Genomic DNA, 27770 nt, shown 5'->3' with positions numbered 1-27770 from the left:
ATCTCTGGCTCTGAGAGGGGTCAGAGCAGTAAAGTCAGGCACAGTGCTGGTTCAAAACCCTAGTCCCGGTGCCACCACGGAGCTCTACAGAGCCAGACTCCCTGCCCTGCACACAGTAGGCACGCAGGGCCCGCCTGCCGAGTGGATGGACCGAACTGAGCTGCCTGAATCGCTCTCCCTCTGCCCGGGGATGGGGGTCCCTCCCTCCCTTCCCTCCTCTGAGCGATGCGAGGCTTCCCTCCTGGAAGCCCTCCCTGGCCACCCCAGCACCCCTGGAACCACGAAGCCGTCTGCTTCCCCCTAGTCGCCTTCCTGCGTCTCTCCGTCCTCTATGCTGACTACGATTCTGTGGGTCAAAAATAGTTGGAAATGGGACATTATATCCAGCGCGATTTTTAAGTGTGTCCCTCCTGCCGGGGCTGGCTACGGGAAGGTTAGGGGTGCTTGCCTGGGTCACGGCCCTGTCTCCGGGCACAGCCTGGCGCTCGGAAGGCACTGCCTACGATGGGGAACCTGGCCCCTCCGAGGAGCTCCACAGCTCACCGCAGCCCAGGCCCCGACGTGGGGCGGCCGGGGAGGGAGCGGGGCTCCGCCCTGCACCCCGCAATCGCGGGCGCCTCCCGGGCCGGGGTGGGGCTGGCCGTCCTCCAGGTACCGGCCTCGCCCCTCCGACGGGCGCGCCGTGAACCAGATTAGCAATTAAAAAGCCGGGCGCGCGGCGGCGGCGGAGGCGCGGGGCCACCCCCAGGCCGAGCCGGGGCGGGACGGCGCGCCGGGCGGCCGGGCACCCAGACAGCCGCGCGGGCGCCCGAGCGGCGGCGAGCGCGCGAGCTCCGGGGCCATGGAGAAGGCGCGGCCGCTCTGGGCCAACCCGCTGCAGTTCGTGTTCGCCTGCATCTCGTACGCCGTGGGCCTGGGCAACGTGTGGCGCTTCCCCTACCTGTGCCAGATGTACGGCGGAGGTGAGTGCGCGTCCGCGCGCCCCCGCCGCGGCGGACCGTCGCGGGCGCCCCGGGCGGCGCCGGCTGCCGTTCGGTCCCCACGCGCCTGGGGCCGCGCGCTCGGATCGGTCCCGTATTCCAGACCAGTAAACTGAGGCTCTGAGAGGGGCAGAGCCAGACGCGGACGCACAGCGTCTCGGGCCACGGCTGGAGCTCTGATCCAAGGCCGCCGTCTGGAGCCCCCTGCAGTCCCCCAGGCCCATCTCACGGCAGACCCCACCCCGCCCTTGGTGGCCAGGCCGCCGCTCTAGGAGGCGCAAGGGGACACGATTCTCCTCCCTCGGGGGAAGAGGTGACAATGGTCTGACTCCTAGTGAATAAACCCTGCGCTTAAGTGTCGATTGGCTTGTTCAGCAGAAAGAAACTCTTTATATGCTCCTTTTGGTTCAGAAACTTATATTCCTGGCAGCACCATTCGAAACTCAGGATAGAAGGAGGATAGAAGGATCTCGAGCTATTGCTTTAGATTTTTAATTAAAAAAAAAAAAAAAAAAAGATTGGTTTGAGTTTGACACTACAGAGAGCAGGAAGGCAAGACATTCTATTTCTGCTTTGCTTTGCTTTGCTTGCTTGCTTGCTTTCTCTTTCTTTCTTTCTTTCTTTCTTTCTTTCTTTCTTTCTTTCTTTCTTTCTTTCTTTCTTTCTTTCTTTCTTTGTTTCCTCTGAGGTATCACAGCACGCTCACTAGACAGCAAACACACCACATTCCCTTAATACCCAGAGAGCCGAGGTCACTTTCCGTGGCATGCCAAATAGCCTCCCTGAAGGCCCACTGGCCTTTTTGGAAGGCGGTGTGGCAACAGAGACAAGTCTCGGCATGAAAAGAAGCCTTTCTGAGGCATTCCGTCTCTAGACTTCTATCTAAAGAGAATCATGAGAGTTCTGACAGGAGGTAGAGACAGTGGTAGATTGGCCCCCTTCTTTTAATGAGAGCAAAACACTGGAAACTTCCTAAGCCCTCGATTACAGGGAACTGGTTCAAAAAATATAGAGCACCCATGCGATGCCGTTTTTTGCAGCCCATTAAGATGGTGTTTTCAAAAAAAAATCGATGTATGTTTTCATTTCATACACTAAATGGAGGGAGGGGAAGTCAGAATCAACACGGTGTATTAAATGGATGATCTCGATCAGGTTTTAAAATATACAGAGAAAAGAGAACGGAAAAAATATATACCGAAGCATTAGCAAGACTTATCTCTGAGTGATTTTCGTTAACCTTGTAGTGTGGGTGTGTGCACGTATGTGTGTGTGTGTGTGTGTGGTATCATCTGTAATCTACATGTTTTTTTTTATTTCACCAAATGGACAATGAAAGATGTTAGACTGAAGTATTTACAAAATTTAACTAATTTAGAAGACTAAGATCTAAAGCCGTACTCTCCCCTCCCCTATCTACACCAGCTCAAAAAAAAAAAAATTGACAAAAAGATTAATCCATAGTTTTTTTTTAAAACTATGCATTCTTAATTCTGAGTCTTTTTTTAGTGTTAAGGACATAAATACATTATAATTCTCTGAAGGGCATGTGTTGCCATGTGCTGTTTCATAACTGCCTTTTGAAATAATTATTTGTCCGGATGGGATTTTCTTGTCGTTATGTGTGTTCAGCACACCTACCCATGATACCTTTATTCTTTCCCAAACATCAGGCCAGGTGAACCTTGCTATCACGTGACTGTTTTATTCTTTGTTTCCAATAACACCGTCACCTGAATAGTCTACAGGTGGACACAGGGCGGAGTAGTTCTGAAGTAGAATAGATATAAGGAGTTGCCGAGGAAACCGCAAGACCTTCAGGACCCAGGAAAAAGAAAGAAAAAGTCTTGTGCACAGTTTTCTTAGTCTGGTAGGTGGCTAGGTAGATGGATAGATGGTGGTTGACAAGTGAGCAGACACAGAGGAGAAGGAAGGATGGATGGATGGATGGATGATGGGCAGGTTGGAGGTAGACAGACGTTGGTTGGATGGATGCTACCCTCTCAGGCATGAGTGTCTGCAGAATAATAACCAAGTCGTTCATCCTGGCACAGTGAGGACTTGCCCACCTAACACCTGCCTCTATTTCTACTTCACGTCCCGCCATCTTCTTCCAGCCCAGCCCTCCCCTCAACAATACTGAACAGCTCTTGGCTGGCGAATGCCTCCTCTCTGCCTCCACACCTCGCACAGGATACGTCCTCCCCCGAGAAGCTGTTGTTAGCCTGGCACACTCCCACTCTTCCCTCCAGGCCAGGCCACATGTTACCCTGTCTCTCGGTCACTCTCCCCGACTGTCCCCACTGCCTATCAGGCCAAGAGAGCACCTGGTCAGAAGGACTGCACGTTGTTGCAGAGTTTCTCTGTCTCCCACTAGCCCCATCTCTGGGAAGCGGTGGGGTCAGAGGAGGCGCCAGTAAATATTTGCTGGATGAACGAGCCAGGTCTGTTATGAAAAGCCACAGGGTGCGTGAGGTGGGGGTGCCTGTGGCTTACCCAAGCCAGTAGCGTCACCTATTAATAAGTGATTTATGTTCCCCCAAACCCAGGCGATTTACAGATCCATTCTTTCCCTATAGCTAAAGGGTAAACCGACCACATCATAAGAGACTCCATAGGGGTGTACTACTTCCTTCTAAACAGAGCTGTGACCCTCCCACCCGCAGCCAACAAAGAGCTTGTTGATAAACCACAGGGCGAAGCTGTGCCAAAATACTTTCCAGAATAAAACGGATTAGGGGTTCACGCTCCTTCCCGCGGGGCCCTGCCTGGAACCGGGGAGGCCTGTTTTCCAGGCCCAGCACAAGGAATGTTAATTCTGCAGATTACATTCCAGGTACCAGCCACCTCTACACAGCACTCGGCCCTGGAAGAGAAGAGGGATGGGCGGCTGGAAGAACCGCACGGACTCTCTTCTCAAAAAAATCAGCAGATCTCGGCAAATCATGTCGGGGTCTAAGTTATTCAGAAAGAAATTGGGGTGCAAATGTGCTGTATAGACTAACACATAGAAAATAAACACGAGTTTTATATAAGCACGTACTCGAACTGTGGAGGAAATGTGGAGAAGTGAGAACGGTTGTGTGGCTCGTGGAAATACGGATTTTTTATCTTTCCTAAGTTTTTTTCTCTGTGATATTTGAACCATAAAGAGGGGGATGTTGTAGGACATCTGACTATGCAGTAGGACAATGACACTCAAGCCTGGATGCCCCACTTCCCCTCAAAGCCCCTTCTGCTAGTCTGGTGCTTAGGATCTTGGTAAACTGCTGGACCCCGCCCCTCAGATTCTGACTCCGATATTGGTGGGAGGGCAGGGATTCTGCATTTTTGACAAGCTCCTAAGTGATGCCCATCAAAGCTGCTAGTCCATGGACCACACTTAGGAGGAAGCCCCCTTCCAAGCCACCAGTGCTAGGGACCAGGCAGTGGGGTACTGGTAAGTGTCGAACGACTAGCTTTTGGCGGAGGCCCAGGACCTAATTTGCAGCATTTGCAGATTACCGTGGTGTAAATATTCCCGCCATGGCGGATTTCAGAATAGCAACGTCGTGTCCCGGGATGCAGACTGGGAAGAGATGTGCACAGCTCGCTCGGGTCAGCCAGCCCCATGACACCGCTGGAGCCACAGCCCTTCAGATCAGCACCCAGCCTGGGGCCCAGGGCGCCAGGCGGGTTTTGTAGAGGACGGAGGTGTGTACGCCGAGGGAGAGTTTGGAAGCCTGAATAAACTTTCCCTGGAAAGTTGACTCCAAAATTGACTCCAAAATTGACTCCAATTTTTCTCTTTGTGGGTCTCAAAAAAAAAATAGAGCAAGACATGAATGAGGGCTTGCAGAGATCAGTTTTATATAGAAGGAATTTCTCTTCTGGCGAGATTCTGGGGTTTAGCAAACAGATAAGGTGCTGGCTACAATAATTAGGGCAATAAGTGGCATCATGCTGTAGAATTTGTGTGTGTGTGTGTGTGTGTGTGTGTGTGTGTGTTGTGGTTATAAATGTAACACACCTTCATGGTAGAAAGTAGAGTAATATAAACAAATAAAATACAACGAGGAAATAGAATACAAAATCACCCCAAGTTCCAGATCCTAGAGGTCACAACCGTTAACACATTTTTTGCTTTAAAAGGTAAGAGGCATCTTTTATTTGTAATTTAGTGCCTTCCTTTTTTTTTTTTTTTTTTTTTACTTAACCTCTTATCGGTTCCAAGATCATTTAATATTATTTGAAAATATGAACTTAGCTCTATAACAGTCCCTTTGCAGGTGTAACATAACTTACTCATTCGCCAGTGTGGAACTTTAAGTCATTTGCAGTTTTACACATTTAACCAAAGTGATTATTACCTTTTAGTGGAAGAATTTGCTCCGTTCACATTTATTGTCATGACGTATTTGCCGTTATTTTTCATCACGTTCGTACTGCTTTGCTGTTTTCTTCCTGTCATTGCTGTTGTCGAGTTTTATTTTGCTCTTCTGCAACATGAAGTGTATCGCCGTTGCTTACTTTTTTTCCTCAAGTGATTTTGAAGGTATAAGTCCTATTTTTAGTCTCCTAGTAGTTCCTTTAAATTTTTAAATAAGGCCATTCGAGTGAGGCATGCGTCCCTGGCTCGGGCCTGCTTCCACGTCTGGAAGTGTACTTTCCCTTCTAATAAAACTTTTCTTAAAAAAAAAAAATTTTAAATAAAGAGTGTACTAATCTGCTCTAATTATCAGTATCGAGAATGAAATGTTATCTGCTGGTATCGCCTGTGAGAGTTGTCAATATTTCAGACACATGACAATGACCGTTATACTTCTAACATTACACGTCTGCTCATTTGAGAATGAACGTTTTTCGCTTGGGTTGTGTTATAATGATATTAACAATATTATTTTTAGAATTAATCCTATTTAGTTGGTTTATCACTAATTAGTTCTTTTATAACAAAACTCCATGTGTAAGTGTTTTATCATGATCCAGTACTAATTGGCTATAGTTCACCTGAAAGTAATTTTTTCAGGAATAATTAATAGCTGGTTCATGTTCTAAGCATATCTGAAAATATGTTCCCTTTCTATCCCACGCGAATGAGCTACGATCATTTTTACTCAAAACTATATAGATGTTATTCCATTCTGTGAAGATGTTTCAGGTTTTTAGTTCTGCAAAGGAGAACTCTGCAGCCAGATTTATTTTTTTATTAGTTCTTAGGTACCCTATGTAATTAGGATATCATAGAACTTTATATGATAGCATATGAAAATTTCACCTCAAGACTTTGCGAACTCTCTGTCTAGGTATGAAACAGTCACCCCTTTGCCCTAGTACTGATGAGCCGTCTCAGTGACGTGCCCCAGGAATGCCTCGTAGGACCCATTTATCGCACATGTTCTAACTGCTGTGCGTAGTGTCTCCTCTCCTTAGCTCTTATTACAGACAGAAATGCTTTGGCTTGCTGTCCATGCTTCATTTCTTCTCTTATAATTTCCGCTTCTTCACCCTTTTCCTCTAGCCTGCAGGGTCATTTCTCGAGGTGGTTTTTTTTTTTTTTTTTTTTAATTTCACTTATTGCCTCCATTGGTTTTAAATTAACCACGGTACTTTTTTCGTCTTCATTTAATTGTTTTTCTTCTTGAATTGCCCTTTCTCTTCATCATCGCCTGGTACCGTTCTGTAAACACAATGTCCTCTTGACTCTCGGAGGTCATGTTCCAGACATTTTATACAAATCCCCCGTTTCTCACAGTAGATTTCAGAGGAAGACATTTGCTCTCAGACCTGAGGGCGCTGCTTTGATTTTTATCTACAGCTCATTAAAGGTCCAAAGTCTTCTTTCTGATCGTTTGTCCTTTCTGAGGGAGGTACAGGCCAATAAAGACTTACCCAGTGGACATCTTCCCAATATAGACACAAAGTAAAGTCGGAGTTCAAAGTCATGTTGGATGAAGTTTTTAAATACATGGTGTTTTTAGCAACGTGATGAACTTTACCAGACCTCTCTGTCATCTCTTCCTGGGAATAGCCTCGTGACCCACCTGCACAAGTAGAACCGCTCCTGTCGAACTATTTCCCATCAGGTAGTCATTCAACAAATGGTCTGTGCCAGGCTCTGTGTTCAGAGCTAGAGATTCAAGAGTGAGCCAGGCAGACCCCATCCCTGCCCTCAGGACCTCTATAGAGAAGTAGGGGTGGGCCAAGCAGTAGACACTCAGTGATCAAGGGCTAGCTACGAGACCGAAGACCAGAGAAGGGGACCCCAACTTAGTTTTGGGTGATCTGGAAAGGTTCTAGGGAGACCTCAACGATTCCTTCCTGCATTCAACGAATACTCACTGCTCCGAGCAGATCAGGGAGCAAGAGCGTCCATGCTGAGGGGAGATGGACAGCAAGCAGACGACTGAACTGCAGCACGATTTCGCGTGGGTATCTGCCGTGAGGAGAGTCCAGCAGGGGAGGGCGTGGGAGGGGCGCTCTGGCACGGGGACTGTCTTCGCTAAGGCAGACCAGGCTGGCCACTCCGAGGAAGCCGAGTTTGGCAGAGAACAGAAAGAAGGAAGAAAGCGGTCCAGGCAGAGGGGACACCAAGGACAGGCATGCGGGGGCCAGAGCAGCCAGACGGGTCACGTGACTATGACAGAGCCAGGGAGGCCAGCCGCTCGGAGAGGAAGACGAGGAAGACGGCAGCCCGTGTTCCCAGAGGCCGCGGGTGCCATTCTAGGTGTAAGGGGGAGCCAAAGAGGGCAGTGACCAGGTGGAAGGGCCAAGGGGAGGGGAGGCGGGGAGTGGCCTGACCTGAGAGAAGCTGTGGGAGGACAGCTGCAGGGGGGGCACCAGCAGGCGGGGACTGCAGTCGGGGGGTCGTGGCAGGTGGTGAAGAGCAAGAATCAACCAGACTGAGAGCCGGCCTTACGCCCTCCGGATAAATCCGTGGCTATAAACGTCCCACTCGCCCAGGTCGGTGCAGACAGACCTCCACGCGGGGCTGGAGGGGCGCCTCCGCCACCTATATCTGTATGACAGAGAACTCTGAAACCCAAGGGCTTAGAGAGAGGGATGGAATTAGACCATCATTTGGCAACCGACACGGTATTAATAGTTTCGGGCAAGAATCATCGACAGATGATTGTGGGCAAACTCTGAGGAGAGCCAGCAGGGTTACCTCGCCTCACACTATTTCCCTACAAGATTCTTAATTATTTCAAAAGGGGAAATAGTAACTTTTAGTGGAGCAATCTGGTAGACGCCGCCTTAACCAAGCAAGCACACTTAACGTCGCCAGGAACGGGGCAGATCAATTCACGTGCCTCTTCATGTCCCTGCCAAAACCCAAAGTGAGGGACACTCCACAAAATAACTGGCTAGGTCACCACGTCAAAGTCACAGAAGACGAGAAGAGGCTGAGACGCTGTCCCAGATTCAAGGAGACTGACGAGACGTGCTTATTGCAGTAGAATTATGTAAAAGAATGTCCTTGTGTTTAGGAAATACACAAACGAAGCCAAAAAAAAAAAAAAAAAAGAGGGCTAACACGACAATTAGTTATCTCTCCTAGTTCTGTTGAGTGGGCCGCACATTTCTCGACTGGTCTGGTCTGGCCTGGTTCGCGTGGCTACATTCACTGTTGGGTCATCTGGACAGGAACGCCGTGCGCACACTGGCATTTGGTGCTGAGTTGGAGGGCCCTTAGGTCTCCTCCACATGGCCTCTTGTCCTCTCAAGTCTGGACCAGCGTCTGTGCAAAGTGGTCTCAGGGCCGCGTTCCAAGAGAATGAAGGCCAGGCTGCAAGGCATCCCGAGGAGACACTATGGCACCCTTTTCCCCACATCCTGAGACAAAGCAAGTCCAAGGCCGGCCCAGAGTCACGGGTGGGGGGATGGATGCCCCCCCTCCACGGGCACAGGGGTGAAAAGTGTGGCTGTATTTAATCTCCCACAGTGTGCCCCATCAAGGTACGTGGGAGCAAAGGCGCCCTTCTGCAGGCCTCTGTCTGTCTGCCTCTCCTCAATGCCAGGTCTCCTCATGCACAGCCAGTGTCAGGATTTCCACATAAAAGGAGCGTGGGGCACAGTCCTGTCGGAAGAGGGTTGGTCACTGGACTCGTTTCCAAACTGATTACAAAACAAAATTTTCTTTTATTGAGATATACGTCCGTGCAGGAAAATCCGCCTTCTTTGGTGTCCAGTTCTGTGCGTGCTGAGAAATGTGTGCACGTGTGTTAACGTCACACGGTCACGCCCTTCTGGTCGGTCCTGCCCCTGGTCCCAGCCACCACCCCCACCCCCCCACACACACACCCCACTCCCACGACCCCCCTCACTCGCCCGGCAACCACCGATCTGTTTCCTGTCCCTGTAGCGTCTGTCGCCTTTTCCAGAATGTCATATGAATGGAATCCTACAGCGCGAGGCGTTGCGATCTGGGCATCTCTCACTTAGCGTCACGCTTTCGAGAGCCTGCCATGTTGTGGCGAGGGCCGGTAGCTTGTTTCTTGTGATTGCCGATCACATCTGCCAGCGTTCATCATCTACTCACCCCCTGGAGGACAGTTAGGTTGTTTCCAGGTTTTGACGGCTACGAATAGAGCTGCTATCAACAGCCACGTGCAGGTTTTTTGTGTGAATCTAAGTTTTCATTTCTGTAAAGAAAACACCTTCGAGTACAATTGCTGGGCCACATAGGAAGCGTAGGCTTTAACTTTATAAGAGACCGTCAAAACTGCATCTCATCGTGGTTCGAATTTGCATTTTCCTAATGAATGCGGATGGTGAGTATCTTTTCATGTGCTAATTTGCCATTCATGTCTTTTCTTTGGTGAAATGTCTGCTCAAATTTTTTTGTGCAACTTTCAGTGGGTTCTTTGTTTTCTCGTTATTAAGTTTTGAGAGTCCTTTATATATTCCAGATACAAAGTTTTTGTCAGATACGTGGTTTGCAAATTTTTTCTCCCAATCTGTAGCTCGTCTTTTTATTTTCCCTAGCGGTGTCTTTCGCGGAGCAGAATTTTAAAAGGCGGCCCAATTCGTCAATATTTTCTTTCACAAATAGTGCTTTTGATGCTGTCTTTCAGAAATCTTTGCCTAACCTAAGGTCAAAAAGGTTTTCTCGTGTGTTTTTTTCTTCTAGAAGTTTTATCGTTTTGAGTTGTAATTATAGGTCTCTGCTCCATTTTGAGGTGGTTTTTTTCTTTTTTGGTATAAAATGTGAGATGAGTTGAGGTTCATTTTTCTGCATATGAATGTTCAGTTGTTCTAGTTGTTGAAAAATGATGCAGAGCAAATTCATGGGAATTGTGTGTGTGTGTGTGTGTGTGTGTGTGGTTGGGGGCAGGAACGGTCACAGAAATGACCCACGGGCAGGGCTACAGAGCCCCGTACTCCCACCTGGGCACCAAGCCTGGGACTTCTAGCCTCCCATGGGCAGTGGGCCACCAGGCAGGCCCTGTCAAAGAAACAAGCCTTTTGTGGACCTTGCCAGGCCTCACTCAAGTGGTTACTGTTTAACACCTTGGGTGAAAATGAGCTTTTCTTATAACCACTGAGAGTTCGAATGTTGCCCTGTGCAGGTAGGATCAACAGGACCTTTACTGTCAGGGATGTCCTGTGTGGGACCCCCTGATGGCCTCTCAGGCGCCCTGCCATTGACAGGAACCTGGTGAGGTGCCGAAACACCTTTCTGCAGGGCAGAAGGGGAGCACGGCCCCCGGGAGCATCTTCAGGGGCTGGAAACGGGAGGGCGGGATTTGTTCGAGGCCCCCACCGGAGCAGGGACTGTCACGGCCCCTGCTGGTGGGAGCCCCACTCTCTCCTCTCTCCTTTCTCTGCGGTGGGGGAGCCCACGGGGCTCGGCCTGGTTGTGTTTCCCCATCCCCACATTCTACTTCTGGAATTTCCATCCTGAGGAAATAAGCAAACACGTGGACCACGCTTTGTCCCACAGCCTGCTTCAGGATGGCAGAAAACGGGCACCAGCCTGAGTGTCCAAGGACCGATGACATGAATTCTGGGCTCGTTTTCCTAGTGGAATGTTTGTGCAGATACTTAAGGGGCGGTGCCAAGGTTCGTGGCATGCTGGAGAGGCTTTGGGGGAGCCTGTTGGTTAGCGGACCCCACTGACTCACACCACGGAGGCATTTTTGTAAATGCCAGATGTTTACATAAGCACTTACGGATTTCGGCTTTCGTTGTTTACCTTAACACTTCTGGAGCCAGTTCCTTCCGTAACTTTCCTGACTCCCTGCAGCTGTAGCACCAGGGTTTTCACCTTCTTCGGAAGTCCTGCCTTCTTTTCCCACTGGACATTTTTTCAGGAGCAGGAATGGCCGAAGGGCTGCAGAAAACGAGGGGGCAGGACCAAAAAGAGAGGCAGTGTCTCCCACCCCTGTCCCCTGCAGCAGACCGCCTGGCTCTGGCCACGGGTTAGGCAGTGGGGAGGGCGCCCAAAGCTCCAGTCACACGCTCTGGCTTCCCACTATCACCGAGGGCACTTGTCTGCAGATGGCTCCTTGGGAACCAATGGATTTAAAATTAATATCAGTCAATTTCATGAAAATGGAATTTAGGCTGAAGGCCACTGTATAAAACAGATACACATGAAGGTGCTCCCTCAAAGGAGGTGGTAGCCTGGGGTCTGCCTATTGGGGACCCCCTTATCTCCCCACACCTAACCACCTCCTTGTGGGGCAGCATCGGGGTTGCAAAAGCCCAGAGCAAGTGTGCAGAGGTGGGCAGCTGGTCGGATGGATTCAGGGGTGATGTTCAAAATATTTAACAACTCCGTGGTCCTGGCTCTGATTAACCACTGGTGGCTGCAATAGAGTTGGGCGTGGGGATTTCTGGCCGAGGGCTGGGGCAGCAGAGGCAGTGAGGAGGGGGCACAAGAGGTTTGGGACAGGGCCAATTTACTGCCCAGAATGGAAGTATTTAAAGATTTTTTAACTGACATGGCTGCATGTCACTTACGGATGGATGGACAAAGAGACAGATGGATGAGTAGAAAGATAAAAGGATTGATGGATGGATGGATGGATGGATGGATGATGGATGGATGGCTGGATGGATGATGGATGGATGGATGATGGATGATGGATGGATGATGGATGGATGGATGATGGATGGATGGATGGACGGATGGATGGAGGATGGATGGACGGATGATGGATGGATGGATGATGGATGATGGATGATGGATGGATGGATGGATGATGGATGGATGGATGATGGATGATGGATGGAGGATGGATGGCTAGATGGATGGATGATGGATGATGGCTGGATGGCTGGATGGATGGATGATGGATGGATGGATGGACGGATGTTGGATGGATGGATGGATGATGGATGGATGGATGATGGATGATGGATGGAGGATGGATGGATGGATGGATGGGTGATGGATGGATGGATGGATGGATGGAGGATGGATGGACGGATGATGGATGGATGGATGGATGATGGATGGATGGATGATGGATGATGGATGGAGGATGGATGGATGGATGGATGGGTGATGGATGGATGGATGGATGGATGGATGGATGGATGGAGGATGGATGGACGGATGATGGATGGATGGATGATGGATGATGGATGATGGATGGCTGGATGGATGGATTAGAGGAATGACAGAAAGGTGGATGTGTGGAAAGGTGGAAGAGTGTGGAGCAGCAGGATGGGGGACGGCGGAAAGCTGGGAGGATGGATGGACAGTGGAAAGGCCGAAGGGAGAAGGCGGGATGGATGGAAGGGCGTTGCACAGAGGTTGGTGGGTTCTGAGCACAGCCACTGCTGACGGCCTGCTCTTCGCTCCGGACCCCCGCAGGGAGCTTCCTGGTGCCCTACATCATCATGCTCTTCGTGGAGGGAATGCCGCTCCTGCACCTGGAGCTGGCGGTCGGACAGCGCATGCGCCAGGGCAGCATCGGCGCCTGGAGGACCATCAGCCCCTACCTGGGCGGTGTCGGTATGTGGGCGTTCTCCAGTCTTCCCTCACCCGGAGACCCACCCCCTACTGTACCCCGGGTGCGTTTGGGACCAAAGAGCAAGCGCGAGGCCGAAGAGAAAGCCCTCGAATGGCGTGGACAGATGGCCCAGGAAGGGGCTGCCACAGACTTTGGGCTGAGAGGGGGCTGGTTTCCTGCCCGGAGGGCAGCAGCGGGGGAGGCAGGAGGCGCACCCCGGGGGTCTCGAGACCACGCTGCTCTTCTGTGAAAGGGAAACAGCTGCCTCCCATGGAGCTGTGACTCTGTCCTAGCTAACTGCCGTTCTGGGAACTGCCTCCTACTAACTACTAATAACGGCGCCTCTCCGCGAGCATCTACTATGCGCCAGGCACTACCCCACCACACCTGTGCATATGCTCGTTTCCTCTTCTTCACGCCACTGAGAGGTCGTGGGTCGGCCCCGCGGCCGGGCTGTCCCAGGGCTCAGTGGATGGCGCCGGCCTCCGCTTGGTCCCGGCGCCCTCACAGCTCCGCCTCCGCACAGGCGTGGCCAGCGTGGTGGTGTCCTTCTTCCTGTCCATGTACTACAATGTCATCAACGCCTGGGCCTTCTGGTACCTCTTCCACTCTTTCCAGGTGAGCTGGCCGTGCCCGAGCAGGGCCCCGTGGGGGACAGGTGGGGGCGGGGGTGGGCAGAGCAGGGCCCCGTGGGGGACAGGTGTGTGTGGGGGGGGGCTGAGGGCCACAGACTGGGGTGGGGGGGGGACCAGGAAGTGGTGTGAAGGGCTGCGGGGAAGCCGAGCACCCCAAGCCAAGCAGAGAGCTCCTGAACCTGGGATCCGTGGACCCTGCCATGGCGAGCCAGACTGTGCCCATGCGTGTGTGCACGCGCATGTGTGCACGTTTCCGGGGAGCTGGTCCACGGCTCTCATCAGGTTCTCTCTGAAGGATGTGACCTCAAAAATAGTGAGAACCACTGTGCTGGGCTGGGGAGAGATCTGGGAGAGAGCCGGTGGGGCGGGACTCCACCAACCCAGCAAGACGGTGCCTCCCTCCTCCCCCCCACCTCCCGTCCCCTCCCCCTCTGCCCCCACCCTCCTGCCTCCGTCGCTGGTCCTTCCAGATTTCTGACTCCAGGCTGAGCGCCTCCTTTTCCCTGCAGACCAAAAGCTCTTCTGGAAGGACGGTTGTCACCCCTGTAACACAATAGCGGCTGTTCCTCAAACTAAACATTTAAACATGCATAGCATAGCTGAGGCTCCGTGTGGAAAATGTGGGAGGGGCCGCAAAGGGCAGCAGAGAGCGGGACCCCTGTGCTCGCTGGGCGGTAGTCTTCGCTTCCCAGCCGAGAGGAATGTCCCCTCCACTGCGCATGTCCGAGCCAAGAGGCCTGTCCCCTCCACTGCGCATGTCCACTTCTCCTCCTGGATGCCTGCCTCCCACCCGTAGGGACCCCACTGCCCCCTGACCGCCCCCACCTTCCATCTCAGCCTCTTCCCAGATGCGAAGAGAGGGGAGGAGACGGGAGCTAACTGGGTGGATGTCTCACTGTGTGCCGCTGAGCCAGGCCTTCATGGGACAGACGCTGTCCCCGAGGTCCTAAAGCAAGGCAGAACTGGCCATGGACTGTGGACTCACTCCAAGCAGTCTGGAGCGCTTGGGCACAGCCTTGAATCTTGGGGGCCCCGAGGAGTGCTCGGGTGAATGACCTCGGTGATCAGGCCTTGGCATCTGCACTCGGAAGGTGCCGCACCCACACCCTGCTCTGGCCACCCGCTCGGCCTGCCCCGGGTCGCCCCACTGGAAAATGCCCTGTGTACATGCCTGACAGGAAGGACTCTGCCCCGAGCTTCGCTGCGACCCCTGGTCCTCTCTCTGGCTCAGCCTGGAGTTCCACGAAGACCAGGCACGACCCTGCATCGCTCCACCCTCTGGGGAGAAACGGGGCGGCTCCCCTTCCTTTCCGGCCTGGTGACCAGTTCCCCGCTCGGTGCAGGACTGGCTGTCCACGCTGACAAGGGTTACCGTGCGCACCGCAGGCATTATAGATCTGTATACTTATTAGGACGGTTTCCCAAGGGTGAGAGCGACGAGTCCTGTTCTGACAAAATCGGAATAATTTGTTGATCCTCAACAAACCCCCAGAGGACGGCACGGCATGGGGAGCCCCATCTGCGCCCCTCACCCGTCCGCCTTCATTCCAGCCGCCTGCCTTTTGGGGGCCAGTGTTTCCTCTTCAAGGGCCCCGCATCGGGGCCACCTCCCGTCCTCCCCGCCCCGACCTTTGGCCTCGGCCTTCGCCTCTCCACGTAACGCTTGTGTCATCCCAAAGGACCCCCTGCCGTGGTCCGTCTGCCCGCTGAACGGCAACCGCACCGGCTTCGAGGAGGAGTGTGAGAAGGCTTCCTCCACGCAGTACTTCTGGTACAGGAAAACCCTCAACATCTCACCGTCCATCCAGGACAACGGGAGCGTGCAGTGGGAGCCGGCCCTGTGCCTCATCCTGGCCTGGCTCGTGGTGTACCTGTGCACCCTGCGGGGCACCGAGTCCACCGGCAAGGTGGGACGGGAGGGGCTGGTGCTCCGGGTGGGCGGGGGCAAGCAGCGCAGGCCGAGGCCGAGGCCTGGGGCCCTGGGCCAGCCAAGAGAGGCTGCGGTCTGCAGTCAAGGGCGGAGGCTGTGTGTGTGTGTGGGGGGGGGGGGGGGGTGGACGGTGAGCTCGCACAAACCACCTGCTGGACGACTATAAAAATGGCCAAAGGAGTGTGAAGTTGCACCCCTAAACCTCGAAATTTCACATTCCCTAAAAAGACAGCCTTTCTGTACTAGCGAGTCCCAAACCCATACCACGCAGGTGGCACCCAGCAACTAGAAGTGAGGTCTTCCTCCTTTAAAAACCTTACACAATCGAAGGTGTCCCCAGGACAGCCTAGCCGCTGGCCGTCACGCTTAGCTGCACGTTGGTCCCACCTGGAGCACGTTGGCAGCTCCGCTGTCTCAGTCCTGCGCCCAGAGGCTCCGGGGAAGCCGATGCGGGGTGCAGCCTGAGCCCGGGGACTGGAAAAGCTCCCCCCAGGGGCCTCTGATGTGCAGCCCAGTTTGAGAACCGTTGCTCTCAGCTGCTGTCCGGCGCCCTGCGGAGCTCTCAGGCCTCGTTTGTAAACCCGTTCTCCTCGGTGCATCTGCAGGCTGAGATGCTCCTTCATCTCTAACCTGCTCCACGGAGAAGGTTTGCTTTGAGCATTTCCTTCATCTCCATCTTTCTCAAGCGTCAGCAGTTGCCCTGGACCCCCACGGTCCCCGCCTCATCCTCGGTCACTCCTCATAGCAGGTCCAGCAGGAGCTGGGCGGGACCAGCGTCTCAAGCTCACAACAGCCCTTCGTGGTAGATTTCATATCCCACTCACCTGAGGCTTAGAGAGGTAAAGCGACCTGCCCGAGGGCACCGACCAGCGAGGGCAGAGTGGGCACACCCAGCTCTGCCCCAAGGACCCCCCATCGTCGTGGTTTGGTGAGCCGCCTCCTGTGCGCTCTCTCCACTTCTTTTGTGACTTAATCGAGCCCAACTTTTCCCTTCTGAAGGTCCTAAGAGTCCACCTGTCCTCACCCTCTTGACCACCTGAATCACTTCCTCCAGCCCCACTATGTTTTTTTTTCCTGAGGCATCGAGACCAGAACTACCCCCCCGTATTTTAGGAACCCTGTGACGACCCCAGTACTGTGCTCGGTAAGACATTTTCTTTTGGGTTCCAAGACGCTGCGATGGCCAGTATCTTAGACGCAAAAGCACCCACCCCATCCCAGGACTGAGCTGAGGAACCAGTGGGTGGTGCTCTCTGGCAGAGCTGAGAGCCTAAAGCAACTCACTGTGTCCCATCTCGAAGCTTGGCTGGTATTTATGCTCATAAAAAGTGTTTTTGCAATTTGTCGTTGCCAGATTATTATGAACATGACCCAAAAGATCTGAGAGCAGCATCTGTGAACTTAGAGATTGAATGAAGCCATCTTTTTTTTTTCTAGATCGTTTTATAAATATGTTAAATGAGGCCATGTCATGCCACGAAACTTATTTGTTCTGTCTCTTTCCTCTGGTTAAGCCACACCCGCTCCATGACAGAAGTGTCCCATCAGCGTTATTTACAGGGATTGATTTTGCCGTTGTCGGTATCCCATTTCCTGGCCTCCTCTCTTGGAATCACCTTTTTTCCTCCACGAGTTTGTGCAGATCTGCCAAAAATAGTTTTTCCCAGTAGTTAAGGCTGGACGGATCTCATGCCAGCTCCCCCCACTCCTCCCCGGTCACGACTCTAGAGAATCTTCCAGGAAACGTATTCACCTGAGAAGAAAGGGAGACATTCCGAGGGCCTGCCCGAAGTGTCCTCTGAGCGTGTATTAGTGATGGACATTGGCCACCCCTCCCCTGTTGCCCCTGGATTCCATCCAGCTCACTTTCCACTGATTCCTCTTTCTCTCTCACCTGGTGTGTTGTTTCCTTGTAATCGCCGGTGGATTTACGACTCTTCCCAAGGTGCAGTGACCTCAGTTGAGACTCGATGATGACAACGCACAGGGTGGGGGGCACAGGGTGCCACTCTGGTGGCCTCGGAAATGCACGGGAAGACGGCACCACACCTCGGTGGGAGTGTGTGCAATTCCAGCCCATCTGGACGTGGGTCACAGCTATATTTCTCACAGGGGGACCTGAACTTTAAGGAAACTGCTTTTACACACACACACACACACACACACACACACACACACTTGCAAAATATTTCTTTGCTTTACCTGAGACGCTTTGGTGCACACATGAGGTGATAAGTAGGAGAAGTCCCGGTCTTGAGGAGTACACGTGTACCCCAAGGTCTCTGTGTTCAGGCTTTCTAAAAGTTAGAATTACCCTGAGTAGGAGAGGCCATGCCAGAACCACCATGAAAACCAAAGGCAGAACGTCATCGAACTTGAGATGCGTGTCCACGGGAAAAGATTCGGTTGACCAAAAATTCCTTTATGTGCAATCATGAAGCCAGTGGAAGTGAGACCTTCCGTAAACATCACAGCATTGAATTTCTATTGTATTTGCTATAGGGACACCGTCCCCGCACCAAACATCACTACTTGTCCTTGACAAGTACTCATGACCAAGCCTCTCTCGGGCCCTGGTCCTGAGAAATCTGTCCTTCCTCAAAACCCCACCCCACCCCTTTTTTTTCCTAAGAGAAAATATAAATCTCGTAAGCGATTGTTCTTTGCTTAGGCCACTAGGAAGCTCAGAATGAATCCAGCTCAGAAACTGGGCAGAGCCTCGCACGCACATTCCGCGGGCTGCCTTTTCCTGAGGGCCCACAGTTTCTTTTTACACTGATTTTTCTCCCGGCAACTTTTAAGTGTTTCTGTGATGGACGTATGTTTGTGAGCTGCCCGGACCCTTTCTGGAACACAGTCAGGTTGAAAGGAGGACGGCGGGCAGAGGCCTCGGTTCCTGCTTTTCTCTTCTCTACTGAACCCAGAGATTTCCTGGCAGTTACAGACGCAGGCAGCGGCGTCCCCCGCACCCCGTTTCCCAGCCCAAACCCAGAACCTACGATGCCTTTCCCAGCTATCGGCAGCCCGAATACCCAAGACAGCGTGGAGCTTCAAGGGGACGGCGGGTCTGTCCTGGGCGAAAGAGGGCCAGGAGGCTGACTGTGCCCTCTGGTGCCGCAGGTGGTGTATTTCACTGCATTGCTGCCCTACTGTGTGCTCATCATCTACCTGGTCAGGGGCCTCACGCTCCACGGAGCCACCAATGGCCTGATATACATGTTCACTCCCAAGGTAGGAGCTGGAGGGAAGGGTGCCCCCCCCTTCACCCTGCCATCTCCCAGGATGGGTGAAGAGAAGGGAAGATGCAGGGTGGGTGAAAGCTGTTGTGCACCCATGAGGTTGGTGGGACCCCTTCAGGCTGCGGGAGGGGTGTGGATTACCTGAGGGCACTGGGTCACGTCCTCAGCCGGGCAGTCCCCGAGCCCTGTGAATTCTGGGGCGTGGAGTCTTTCATCCACGCCTTGTCATCCTTACTGCCCCTCGACCGACTGCCGCCCCGCCCCGTCTGGCCTCCTGGCTCCCAGTCCCATCCGAAGCCCTCCTCCCAGCCTGCAGACTCAGCTGTCCACCATGAGTGCCATCTGATCATCTCACTGGCCACTTCCAGGCACCCCTTTTTCTACAGGGGTGAATCCACACTCAGCAGGCTATTCCGGGATCTCTCCCGAGCCCATTCACTCCCCAGGCACCCCACAGCTAGTACTCATCAATGCGGGGGGGCGCTACTGCCTTGGGGGCAGGACAAGTTCTTCGGCAGATCTGGACCCTGGAAACAAAGTGACTGTGGCAGCACCGCCCCCCAAAAAATCACTGCCATCGCATTCCAGATGGCCCCTCGTGGCCCTGCTGGGACCCAGCCCAGACGCAGACCAGCACCAGGCCGCACCACCTCCGCCTCCGGAGGCCCAGACCCGTGCAGTGCCTGGAGCATGGATCGGGGGCTCGAGTCCTTTTGAAAGGATTTGAGCTGACACTTTCCAGTTGCACACCTCCCATGGGGAACGAGCTGAGGAGGATAGGACAGGAGGGATGTGTTTCAGCTGCGGGGAAGGGACAGGACCCAGAGGGCCCAGGAGCGCCGGGCTCCAGCCCCGGCCTGGCTCTGGCTGACTGTGTGCCATGGGCAAGTTCCGCCCCGTCTTCCTCCCTCCCTCCCTCGGCCGGTCCCTCAGCCCTGTCCCTGTCTGCCGGCTTTCCAGATGGAGCAGCTGGCCAACCCCAAGGCCTGGATCAGCGCGGCCACGCAGATCTTCTTCTCGCTCGGCCTGGGCTTCGGCAGCCTGATCGCCTTCGCCAGCTACAGCGAGCCCTCCAACGACTGCCAGAAGCACTCCGTCCTCGTGTCCCTCATCAACAGCTCCACCTCCATCTTCGCCAGCATCGTCACCTTCTCCATCTACGGCTTCAAGGCCACCTTCAACTACGAAAGCTGCATGAACAAGTGAGCCCAGGCCGCCCCGGGAGCCCCGGGAGCCCCGGCCCTCGAGGGGCGAGGCTCGCCTCCAAAGCGCTGAGCAGAGGGGGCACCGGGAAGAGGTGGCTGCTGAGAAGTCAAGGGGTGTCGGGCGAAGGGCGCCGGCTCTGCGGTCCTCGGTGCAGTAGCCGGGGGGCCTGCGGCGGGTCAGCGTGGGCTGGTTCCTCTTGTCATCACTGTTTTCATTCGAGGCTTCTATGGTCACCGAATCAACAGATCTCCTTTGTTCAAGGCCTCACCTAATCAGGAAAGAAAAGGCAGGCGGAGGGCAGGCCCCCAGCGCCTAACCTCCCAGGAGGGTTTGGCACCAACAGCCTTTCCAGTCGGTTGAAGGTCAACCTGATGCTCTCTCTGCCCTGCAGGGTGATCCTGCTGCTGACCAATTCTTTCGACCTCGAAGATGGCTTTTTGACGGCCAGCAACCTGGAGCAAGTGAAGGGCTACCTAGCGTCCACCTACCCCAGCCGATACAGCGAGGTGTTCCCACAGATTAAAAACTGCAGCTTGGAGTCGGAGCTGGACACGGTAAGGCGCTGGCGAGGTCGCCGAAGAAGGGACTTTCCCCGGCACTCCTTGTCGGAGAAGGACGACTTGACCGCCATGCCCTCCAAGTGCTGCCCGGGAAGCCCCGTTACTATAAAGTCCTTTGGGTTCCCCGGCCCTTTCTTCCTTCTCCTCTTCTCTTTTTAAATTTTAAAAAGACAGGAAAGTACAAAGAATAATATAGCAAGCACCCATATATCTACCATGCTGAATGTAAACATTTGCAAACATTTTGTCATTTGGGGCTCAGGGTTTTTTATACATATAAATATACATATACGTGTATATATACATATGCATACACACATATACATATATGTATATGAAAAATACATTACAGGAACAAAGTTAAAAACCCTTATGTTACTGGCCCCCAACTTTCCCTGCTCGCCAGAGACAAGAACCTTCATTTTGACATTTTTATTACCCATACGTCTTCTTAAATAATATTGTTTTGCTAGCCATTTTTATATGGAAATAAGTGGTCTTTCTCATTCAACATTCCATTTTGGAGATCTGTCCATAACAGTACATGTGGAATCTGGTTTATTCTGTTTAAGTGCTGAATTTTATTGGCGCACACAAGTAACTATACCATAATTTATTTATCCATTCCCTCACTAATAGACATTTAGCTTTAAAAATAATTTTTGTTGTTGTTAAAATTACTCTTATTTATATTTTACAGAATTCTCTTTAAGACCCTGGGATCTTTATTTTTTCACATTAATTTTGGGTTGAATTCGACAAGTCCCACTGAGGGAAAGTAGCCCTTTAGGAATTTTTATTAGAATTGCATTGATTTTATAATGTAAATCGAGGAGGTTTAATATTTTTGATTCAGGAGTTTTTGTGATGTTTGAGTCAAGAACATGCTTTATCTCATCATTCACTCAGATCTTTTTTGAGTCTTCGGTTTTCTCCATGAACATCTTGGCACATCTTTCATTAGCTTTTTATCTAGGGACCTTATATTCTCGTTGCTATTATGAATGGTGTCTTTATTTCCTGTTTCTATCATCATTTTTGTTGCAAAAGAAAGGTAAAGGTTTTTGTGTGTCGATCTTGTATCTAGCAACCTTGATGAATTCTCTGAGTCTCGCATTTCTCTATATATGTGCTTCGGTTTTCTATGTAAACTCATATAACTCGCAGGTAAAATTTTGCATTTTTCTTTTTGATCCCTGTATCTCATTTGTGTGTGTGTGTGTGTGTGTGTGTGTGTGTGTGTGCGCGCGCGCGCGCGCACTAGGACTTCTAGCATCATGGAAGTGGAAATGAGAGTGGACATGCTTGTCTAATTCTTGTATTTAATACTTCTACAGACTATTTCTAGAGAGTGTCTCCAGAGAATATTTTATTTTACAAGTGTAGGGAGCAGCAAGGGCTCACGGCGTCGGCTGCCGGCAAGCTCCCTGGAAGGCCCTGTGGCACTTTGCTTCACGGGTGGGGAGTCCTGCCAGGCCACTTCATGGATAAGACCACACTTCGTTCCTTTTGGCTTCGGCTTCTGTTCAGTGCTCTTGTTTCAAAGGTCCTCTTTGTCCTCGGCACCTGGGAGTCTCCCTCACTTACTCTTGAGCTTGGCCCAATGTCCAAGAATTACGTGGTTATTGGTTTCTTTAGACTTTTTCCTAGTGTGGTTCCCCACACCCCCTCATTCCACTTTATTCTCTAGTGTTTGGAATCTGTGTGCTCCATTTCTCGTCTTGAAATTTTCCCGTGTATATGTAATTTAACCACGTCTACAGTTAAATGGCATCTCGACTTCCCTGCCGACCAGCACGAGGGCTTAGAACACTTTCGACGTGTCCCTCCTGTTTCTACACCGTTTCCGTCCAGTTCGCTTTTTCAAACCCATGAATTGGATGCAATCGTGATTTTATACAGGGCGTATTTACCTTCATATTTACCATTGTATTTATCCACCTTTCTGTCTTGCATCCCAGCTGTCTTGTGAGGGTTTGGTTTGTTTCCTTTTCTTCCTTAAAACGCGTTCTTTTACAACAGGTTTTTTGATGATAAATGTTCTCAGGTTTTGTTTGCATGTAAATGTCTATTTTTGGCTCCATTTTTAAAAGGCAGCTTTCCCCCTGAATAGACAATTTCAAACTAAGCGATTTTCTCCCAACACTTGGACGATTTTGCCTCGTGATTTTAGCTTCCATCTTGCTGCTCAGACATTCTTCTGTCCTTTGCAAACACTCCGTTCCCCAGGTTTTTCTCTTTGTTTTCTCTCGTCATCTTCCCTTAGTCTTTGGCCTCCGTAATCTGAGCATGGAGGTATTTTTATTTATCTAGTCTAGGCTTTGGGTGATGCTGGGCTTCCTGGATCTGTGGATCTCTGTAGTTTATCAGTTTTTGGAAGATTCATGCCTCGTATCTCTTAATCATCGCCTCTCCTCTATTTTCTCCTTTTGGAATTTCATTTAGACCTATGTTAGGCCATCTCGTCAAGCCTACATGTCTATTAATTTCTCTTTTATGTTTTCCCACCTTCTTATCCTCTTTTTTGCTTCATTATAGATTTATTCCTTGGACATGTCTTCCAGTTCATTAATTCTCTCTTCAGCCATATGTAGCATTTCACTGTCAATTGAGCTTTTTAATTCAATATTTTTTTAGACACTGCTTCGTTAAACGTGCTTTTCATTCCAATAGTTTCTTGTTATATGTTTATCTCTGTAATTTTATCTCTTATTTTTTTTAAATACATCTTGAGTAGTTGTCCTGGTGGTATCCTCAGGTAGGAGTGAGGACAGTTAGCCCTTGAGGGAAGAAGTGTTTTATTACACTGCTGAGAATTGTCTACTCACAATAGTAACACAAAGCAGATCCATTTTAGTAGACTTTGTTATCTTTAAATTCTCTACCAGCAGTCACTCCCTTATTGTCACACTCAGGATGAGCAATCCCACCATGCCATCGAGCCTACTTACAGTCCGAATCTGACCCGCCATCCAGCATCTCCCACCCTTGGGTGTTCTAAATCTTATTTCTTACCCTGCCAACTCTACACTCACAGTGGCTTGTCTTCTCTTGGGTTTATAAATCTGCAGGCTCGCTCTCGCTCATCTCTGGTGGTCCTGTGGGTCTACATCGGGAAAGCAATCCTCTGGAGAGAGTTTGCTGCCAGGGGACACCCCACCATGACCCCTTCCACGCCCCTCAGGGGGTTTGTCTCTAAGCAGGAGTCCCAGGCGCGGTTTCCCCACCACTGCGTTACTGCCACGGGGACATGGCCACTGAGCGACCCTGCGCCTGCTGGCTGACCGCTGGGCCAGGCCGGCTCCCCGCCATCCTGCTGCTCCGGCCCCACCCTCCCACCTCAGCACCCAGCCACTGAGGCTGCAGACACCGAGCCAGTCATGATAGCAGAAGCAGAAATTACCCAAACATTGCTTTACTGTGCTCCCCAGAATTCACGTGAGTTGGGGCAGAACTGGGGAACTCAGTTCCCAGCTCGACTGAAATGTCTGCTCACACTTTACAGACACCACCCTTGACAGCTCACACGTCTGTCCAGCCTCGGGGGAGCCCGAGGGGCTGGTCTGCAGATGGGAGCTCCAGCCACGTTGCTTAGCAGGCAGCATGCGTGAGGAATCCGAAGTCCCTCCTCGGGTGTGTAATTGGTGTCTTCTCGCCGTGGGCAGGCCGTGCAGGGCACCGGCCTGGCTTTCATCGTCTACACGGAGGCCATTAAGAACATGGAGGTGTCCCAGCTGTGGTCGGCACTGTACTTCTTCATGCTGCTGATGCTCGGCGTGGGGAGCATGCTGGGCAACACGGCCGCCATCCTCACCCCTCTGACGGACAGCAAGGTCATCTCCAGCCACCTGCCCAAGGAGGCCATCTCAGGTGAGCGGGCCGGCCCAGGGAGAGGCTGGGCTTCGGGGAGGGAGGCGTGTCGGGGCACATGGGTGGGCGGGTTGCCTCGGGGGGCCCGTGCTCCCGGAGGTGGCCACGGGGGCTGTCGCCACCTCACAGCGGTCCCGCCCCCACCTTCTCCTCGCTTCGGGCAGTCGGGGGCCAGCGCAGGTGAGTCTCGTTCTCCACACCATGGGGAAGTGAAGCGACCACCCCAAGGCCAAAGCCCCCGGCCTGGCCCCCGGAGCGCTCCAGGCTCAGAGAGAGCTGCTTTCGTGTGTTTTAACTGAGGTTTAATAATTACAGCACGTACACTTCTTCAGCACAAAGTCAATCAATTTTACATATGCATCCACCCAAGGGACCCCCACCAAGGTCAAGACACAGCATTTCCCACACCCCAGAGCCCCCCCAGTCGGCACCCCGCCCTCTATTCAGGTGACACCATTTCAGCTTTGTTCTCCCTGTTCTTGAACTTCACGTAAACGAAACCACACAGTCCGCATCCTTCACGTCTGCCGTCTTCACGCGAACTCCGTCTGTGGGATCCGCCCACGACGCGGCGGCTAGCACCCGTCCGGCCCCGTGGCCCCCACCCCTGCCTTTGCCGACGCCAGCCCTCCGCACCCTGGAGGTCCCTCCTCCCAGCCCCCATCAGGGCCAGCTGCCACCCCATCTCCTTGGAGTCCTGCCCACCCTTCGCCAGAGCCCTCTCGCACCTAGCGGCTCCCTTGCACCCCCGTAGCCATGCTGTGTGCCTTCGACTCCCGGCCGCCCTGACCCTCTCCTTGTGTGTGCCCCCCACCCCGGGATGGGGAGTGGTGGCTGGCGGTATCTGGCGTGGAAGTGGAGAGGGCAGGTGGGACCTTTCGTGGGGTGCCCAAGGAGACCGGGACAAGAACCCGGGTTCTGGGAGCAGAAGGGCCTCTGTCTCAATCCCGACTCCGCCATTTACGTGCTGTGGGACGCTGGGAAAGTTCCTCGGCTTCTCTGAGCCTCGGCTTCCCCGTCTGCGAAGGGGACCTCCCGAGACCCGCCTCAGAGGCGTCAGGACCAGGGCATGGCGCGTGCCCGGGGCACGGTGGGAACCGGGTCAGCACTGTGCTCTTCCCCTCCCCCTCGGAGTCGGACCCGAGACTTCGCTAGGAGGTCCTGAGAGGGTGTCCTGCAGCTCGACTCTCCTGTCCGACTCACCCCCCACGAGCTCAGGGGCTGAGCTGTTGGATACACAGCCATCACCAGACTGACAGCCGGGGCGAATCCGCCAGCCTGCGATGCCCACTACGTCCTCTTTTCCACTGAGCTGCTGCCCCCTGCAGGACAGTCCTGTGAATGACATGCTTGGGATACCTTGCCCCACCACACACACGCACAGAGCACACACGCGCAGCACACATACAGGACACACACACACACACACACACACACACACACACACACACACACACACACTTTCAGAGCGGCCAGACCATGACAGCACTTCCCACCCCCGTGGAGGAACCCATCGGCCAGAGTCCCCTCGGAGTCCACGGCTCTGCTGCCCCACAGAAGCCTGGGCGCCCAGGCGCGGGCCTCAGGCTGGTCAGCAGGTGGTCTCGTGGTCGCAGGTCTGGTGTGCCTCATTAACTGCCTCATCGGCATGGTGTTCACCATGGAGGCCGGCAACTACTGGTTCGACATATTCAACGACTATGCCGCCACCCTGCCCCTGCTGCTCATCGTCCTGGTGGAGACGGTGGCCGTGTGCTTCCTGTACGGCCTGAGGAGGTGAGCCGCCCTCCCCCGGCCCCTTCTTCCGTGCGTTTCTCGAAGCTTGCCATTGTCCCGCAGCGTTTCCGATGGGCCCCCAGATCTCAGCTCATTCTCTGCCTCCCTCCCTCCCTCAGTGTGCCTTCGACCACCATCCCCCCAATTTCCTGTACCTCTCAGTAAGGGGTATTGAAGAACCCCACCGACTCCCGGGTCAGAGAATCCTGCCTCCAGACACTGGGCGCTCTGACCCGTCGTTCAAAACCAGTACTTTTCAAGCACGCTGACCAAAGTCCAGTTGATAACTCACACCTGGCAAATTCAGGTCATCAGATACCCAGCCCCACTGTACAGTGGAGCCCTGGCAGGTTTAAATCTCTCAGGTGATGGACGGTGGGCGGGGCCCAGGCCCAGGGGTCCAGAGCAGCTTCCAGACCTGGGCATGCAGCTGGAGCTCCCCCAGGTCCCCCCAACTCCCCACCATTCCACACTTGACCTTGCGCCAGCCCCCCAGGACGCTGATTATGTAGCTCCGGGTGGGGCCCGAGAACTCAGGTTGCTAACAAGCTGCAGGTGAGTCTGGGGCCGACGCCCTGAGGGCCACTTCGAGTGTGGTCCCAGAGGAGCAGCTTCCAGCGCTTGTTTGAAATGCAGAGTCTCGGGCACCCCCCCCCCCCGTACGTCATCACGTCCAGGGGTCCCAAGGCACATCACGCTTTGGGAAGCGCCGCTCAGATGTGAGCCCCTTTCGAAGGGTTGTGCCGAGTTGCCCCCACACCCAGTCTTTTCTGATCCTCGGACCGTTTGGAGGCAGGCGGGGGACCAGCTGTGACGCTGGGAGCCAGGCCTCTTGTGCAGAGCTCCTCACTCTGTCCCTAGAAGCCGGGCGGAGGGATTTCCGCAGTCAAACGATTTCAGGTCGTAATTAAACAAAGCTGCATTTCTCTCCCGTGGGACTTCGCAAAGCCTTGGAGACAACTGTGACTCTCAAACAGGGGGCTGTAATTTGCAGAGTTTCTAGAACCACGTTCGTGGTCAAGGAAGGCCTTTCGGCCTCCCTCACAGCTACTAACGTCGCGAGGACATTGGTGTCTGAGTGACCAACTCTCCCCATTGGCCTGGGACCCAGGGATTTCCTGATACATAACACTGGAAACGTCCCGGGTAAACTGGGACAAACTGGTCACTAAGAGGGGTTTTGGGGTCAGGAGAGAAGGTCGGGGAGAGAGGGAAGAGGGACAGAGTTGAGGGCCCGCGGGAGGTGCTGGGGAGGGGCCCCGAGTCCATCCAGAGGACGTGGTGGGGGGCGGGGTCGGGGGACGGGAGCGGGGTTCCATAAGCAGCCGCATCTGGGAATGGCCAGGAGAGGGGAGTCTCTCCGCTCGCTCGCGGGACAGCACCCTCTAGTGGCCACCTAGCAACAGTGCCACGCCGCCTTTTTTTTCCGGCAGCCAGCTCTGCCCACCTTTCTCTGCCCAGGAAAGTGGAGGGCAGGGGAGGTAAAGGAACAAGGACACCCCACTCTATCTGCCACGTGTGGTCTCGGAAATCCCAGGCGTCCACCTTCTGCACGTGAGGCTTCGTGGCCAAGGGCCCAGGGTCCCACTAGGCCAGCATAGCGTGAGGCCAGGCAGAGGTCTCTACAGG

At 53.1% G+C, this 27770-nt stretch overlaps 1 protein-coding gene across 1 annotated transcript in view; it reads left to right on the top strand.

The window, feature by feature from the left end:
* Positions 1-733: 733 nt before the first annotated feature.
* Positions 734-27770, top strand: part of SLC6A20 (solute carrier family 6 member 20) — a 31726-nt gene continuing 4689 nt past the window's right edge. Inside the window, exons 1-9 of the mRNA XM_016141339.2 lie at positions 734-962; positions 12787-12927; positions 13452-13543; positions 15240-15467; positions 18611-18721; positions 19690-19931; positions 20327-20489; positions 24161-24365; positions 25982-26141. Of these exons, the coding sequence (XP_015996825.2) occupies positions 842-962; positions 12787-12927; positions 13452-13543; positions 15240-15467; positions 18611-18721; positions 19690-19931; positions 20327-20489; positions 24161-24365; positions 25982-26141 (1463 nt within the window). The 5' untranslated portion in view covers positions 734-841. The remainder of the gene's footprint in view (positions 963-12786; positions 12928-13451; positions 13544-15239; positions 15468-18610; positions 18722-19689; positions 19932-20326; positions 20490-24160; positions 24366-25981; positions 26142-27770) is intronic.

Source organism: Rousettus aegyptiacus, unplaced genomic scaffold (assembly GCF_014176215.1).
Source record: "Rousettus aegyptiacus isolate mRouAeg1 unplaced genomic scaffold, mRouAeg1.p scaffold_m13_p_4, whole genome shotgun sequence".
Lineage (NCBI taxonomy): Eukaryota > Metazoa > Chordata > Mammalia > Chiroptera > Pteropodidae > Rousettus > Rousettus aegyptiacus.
This window is presented reverse-complemented; position numbering and strand designations above follow the sequence as displayed.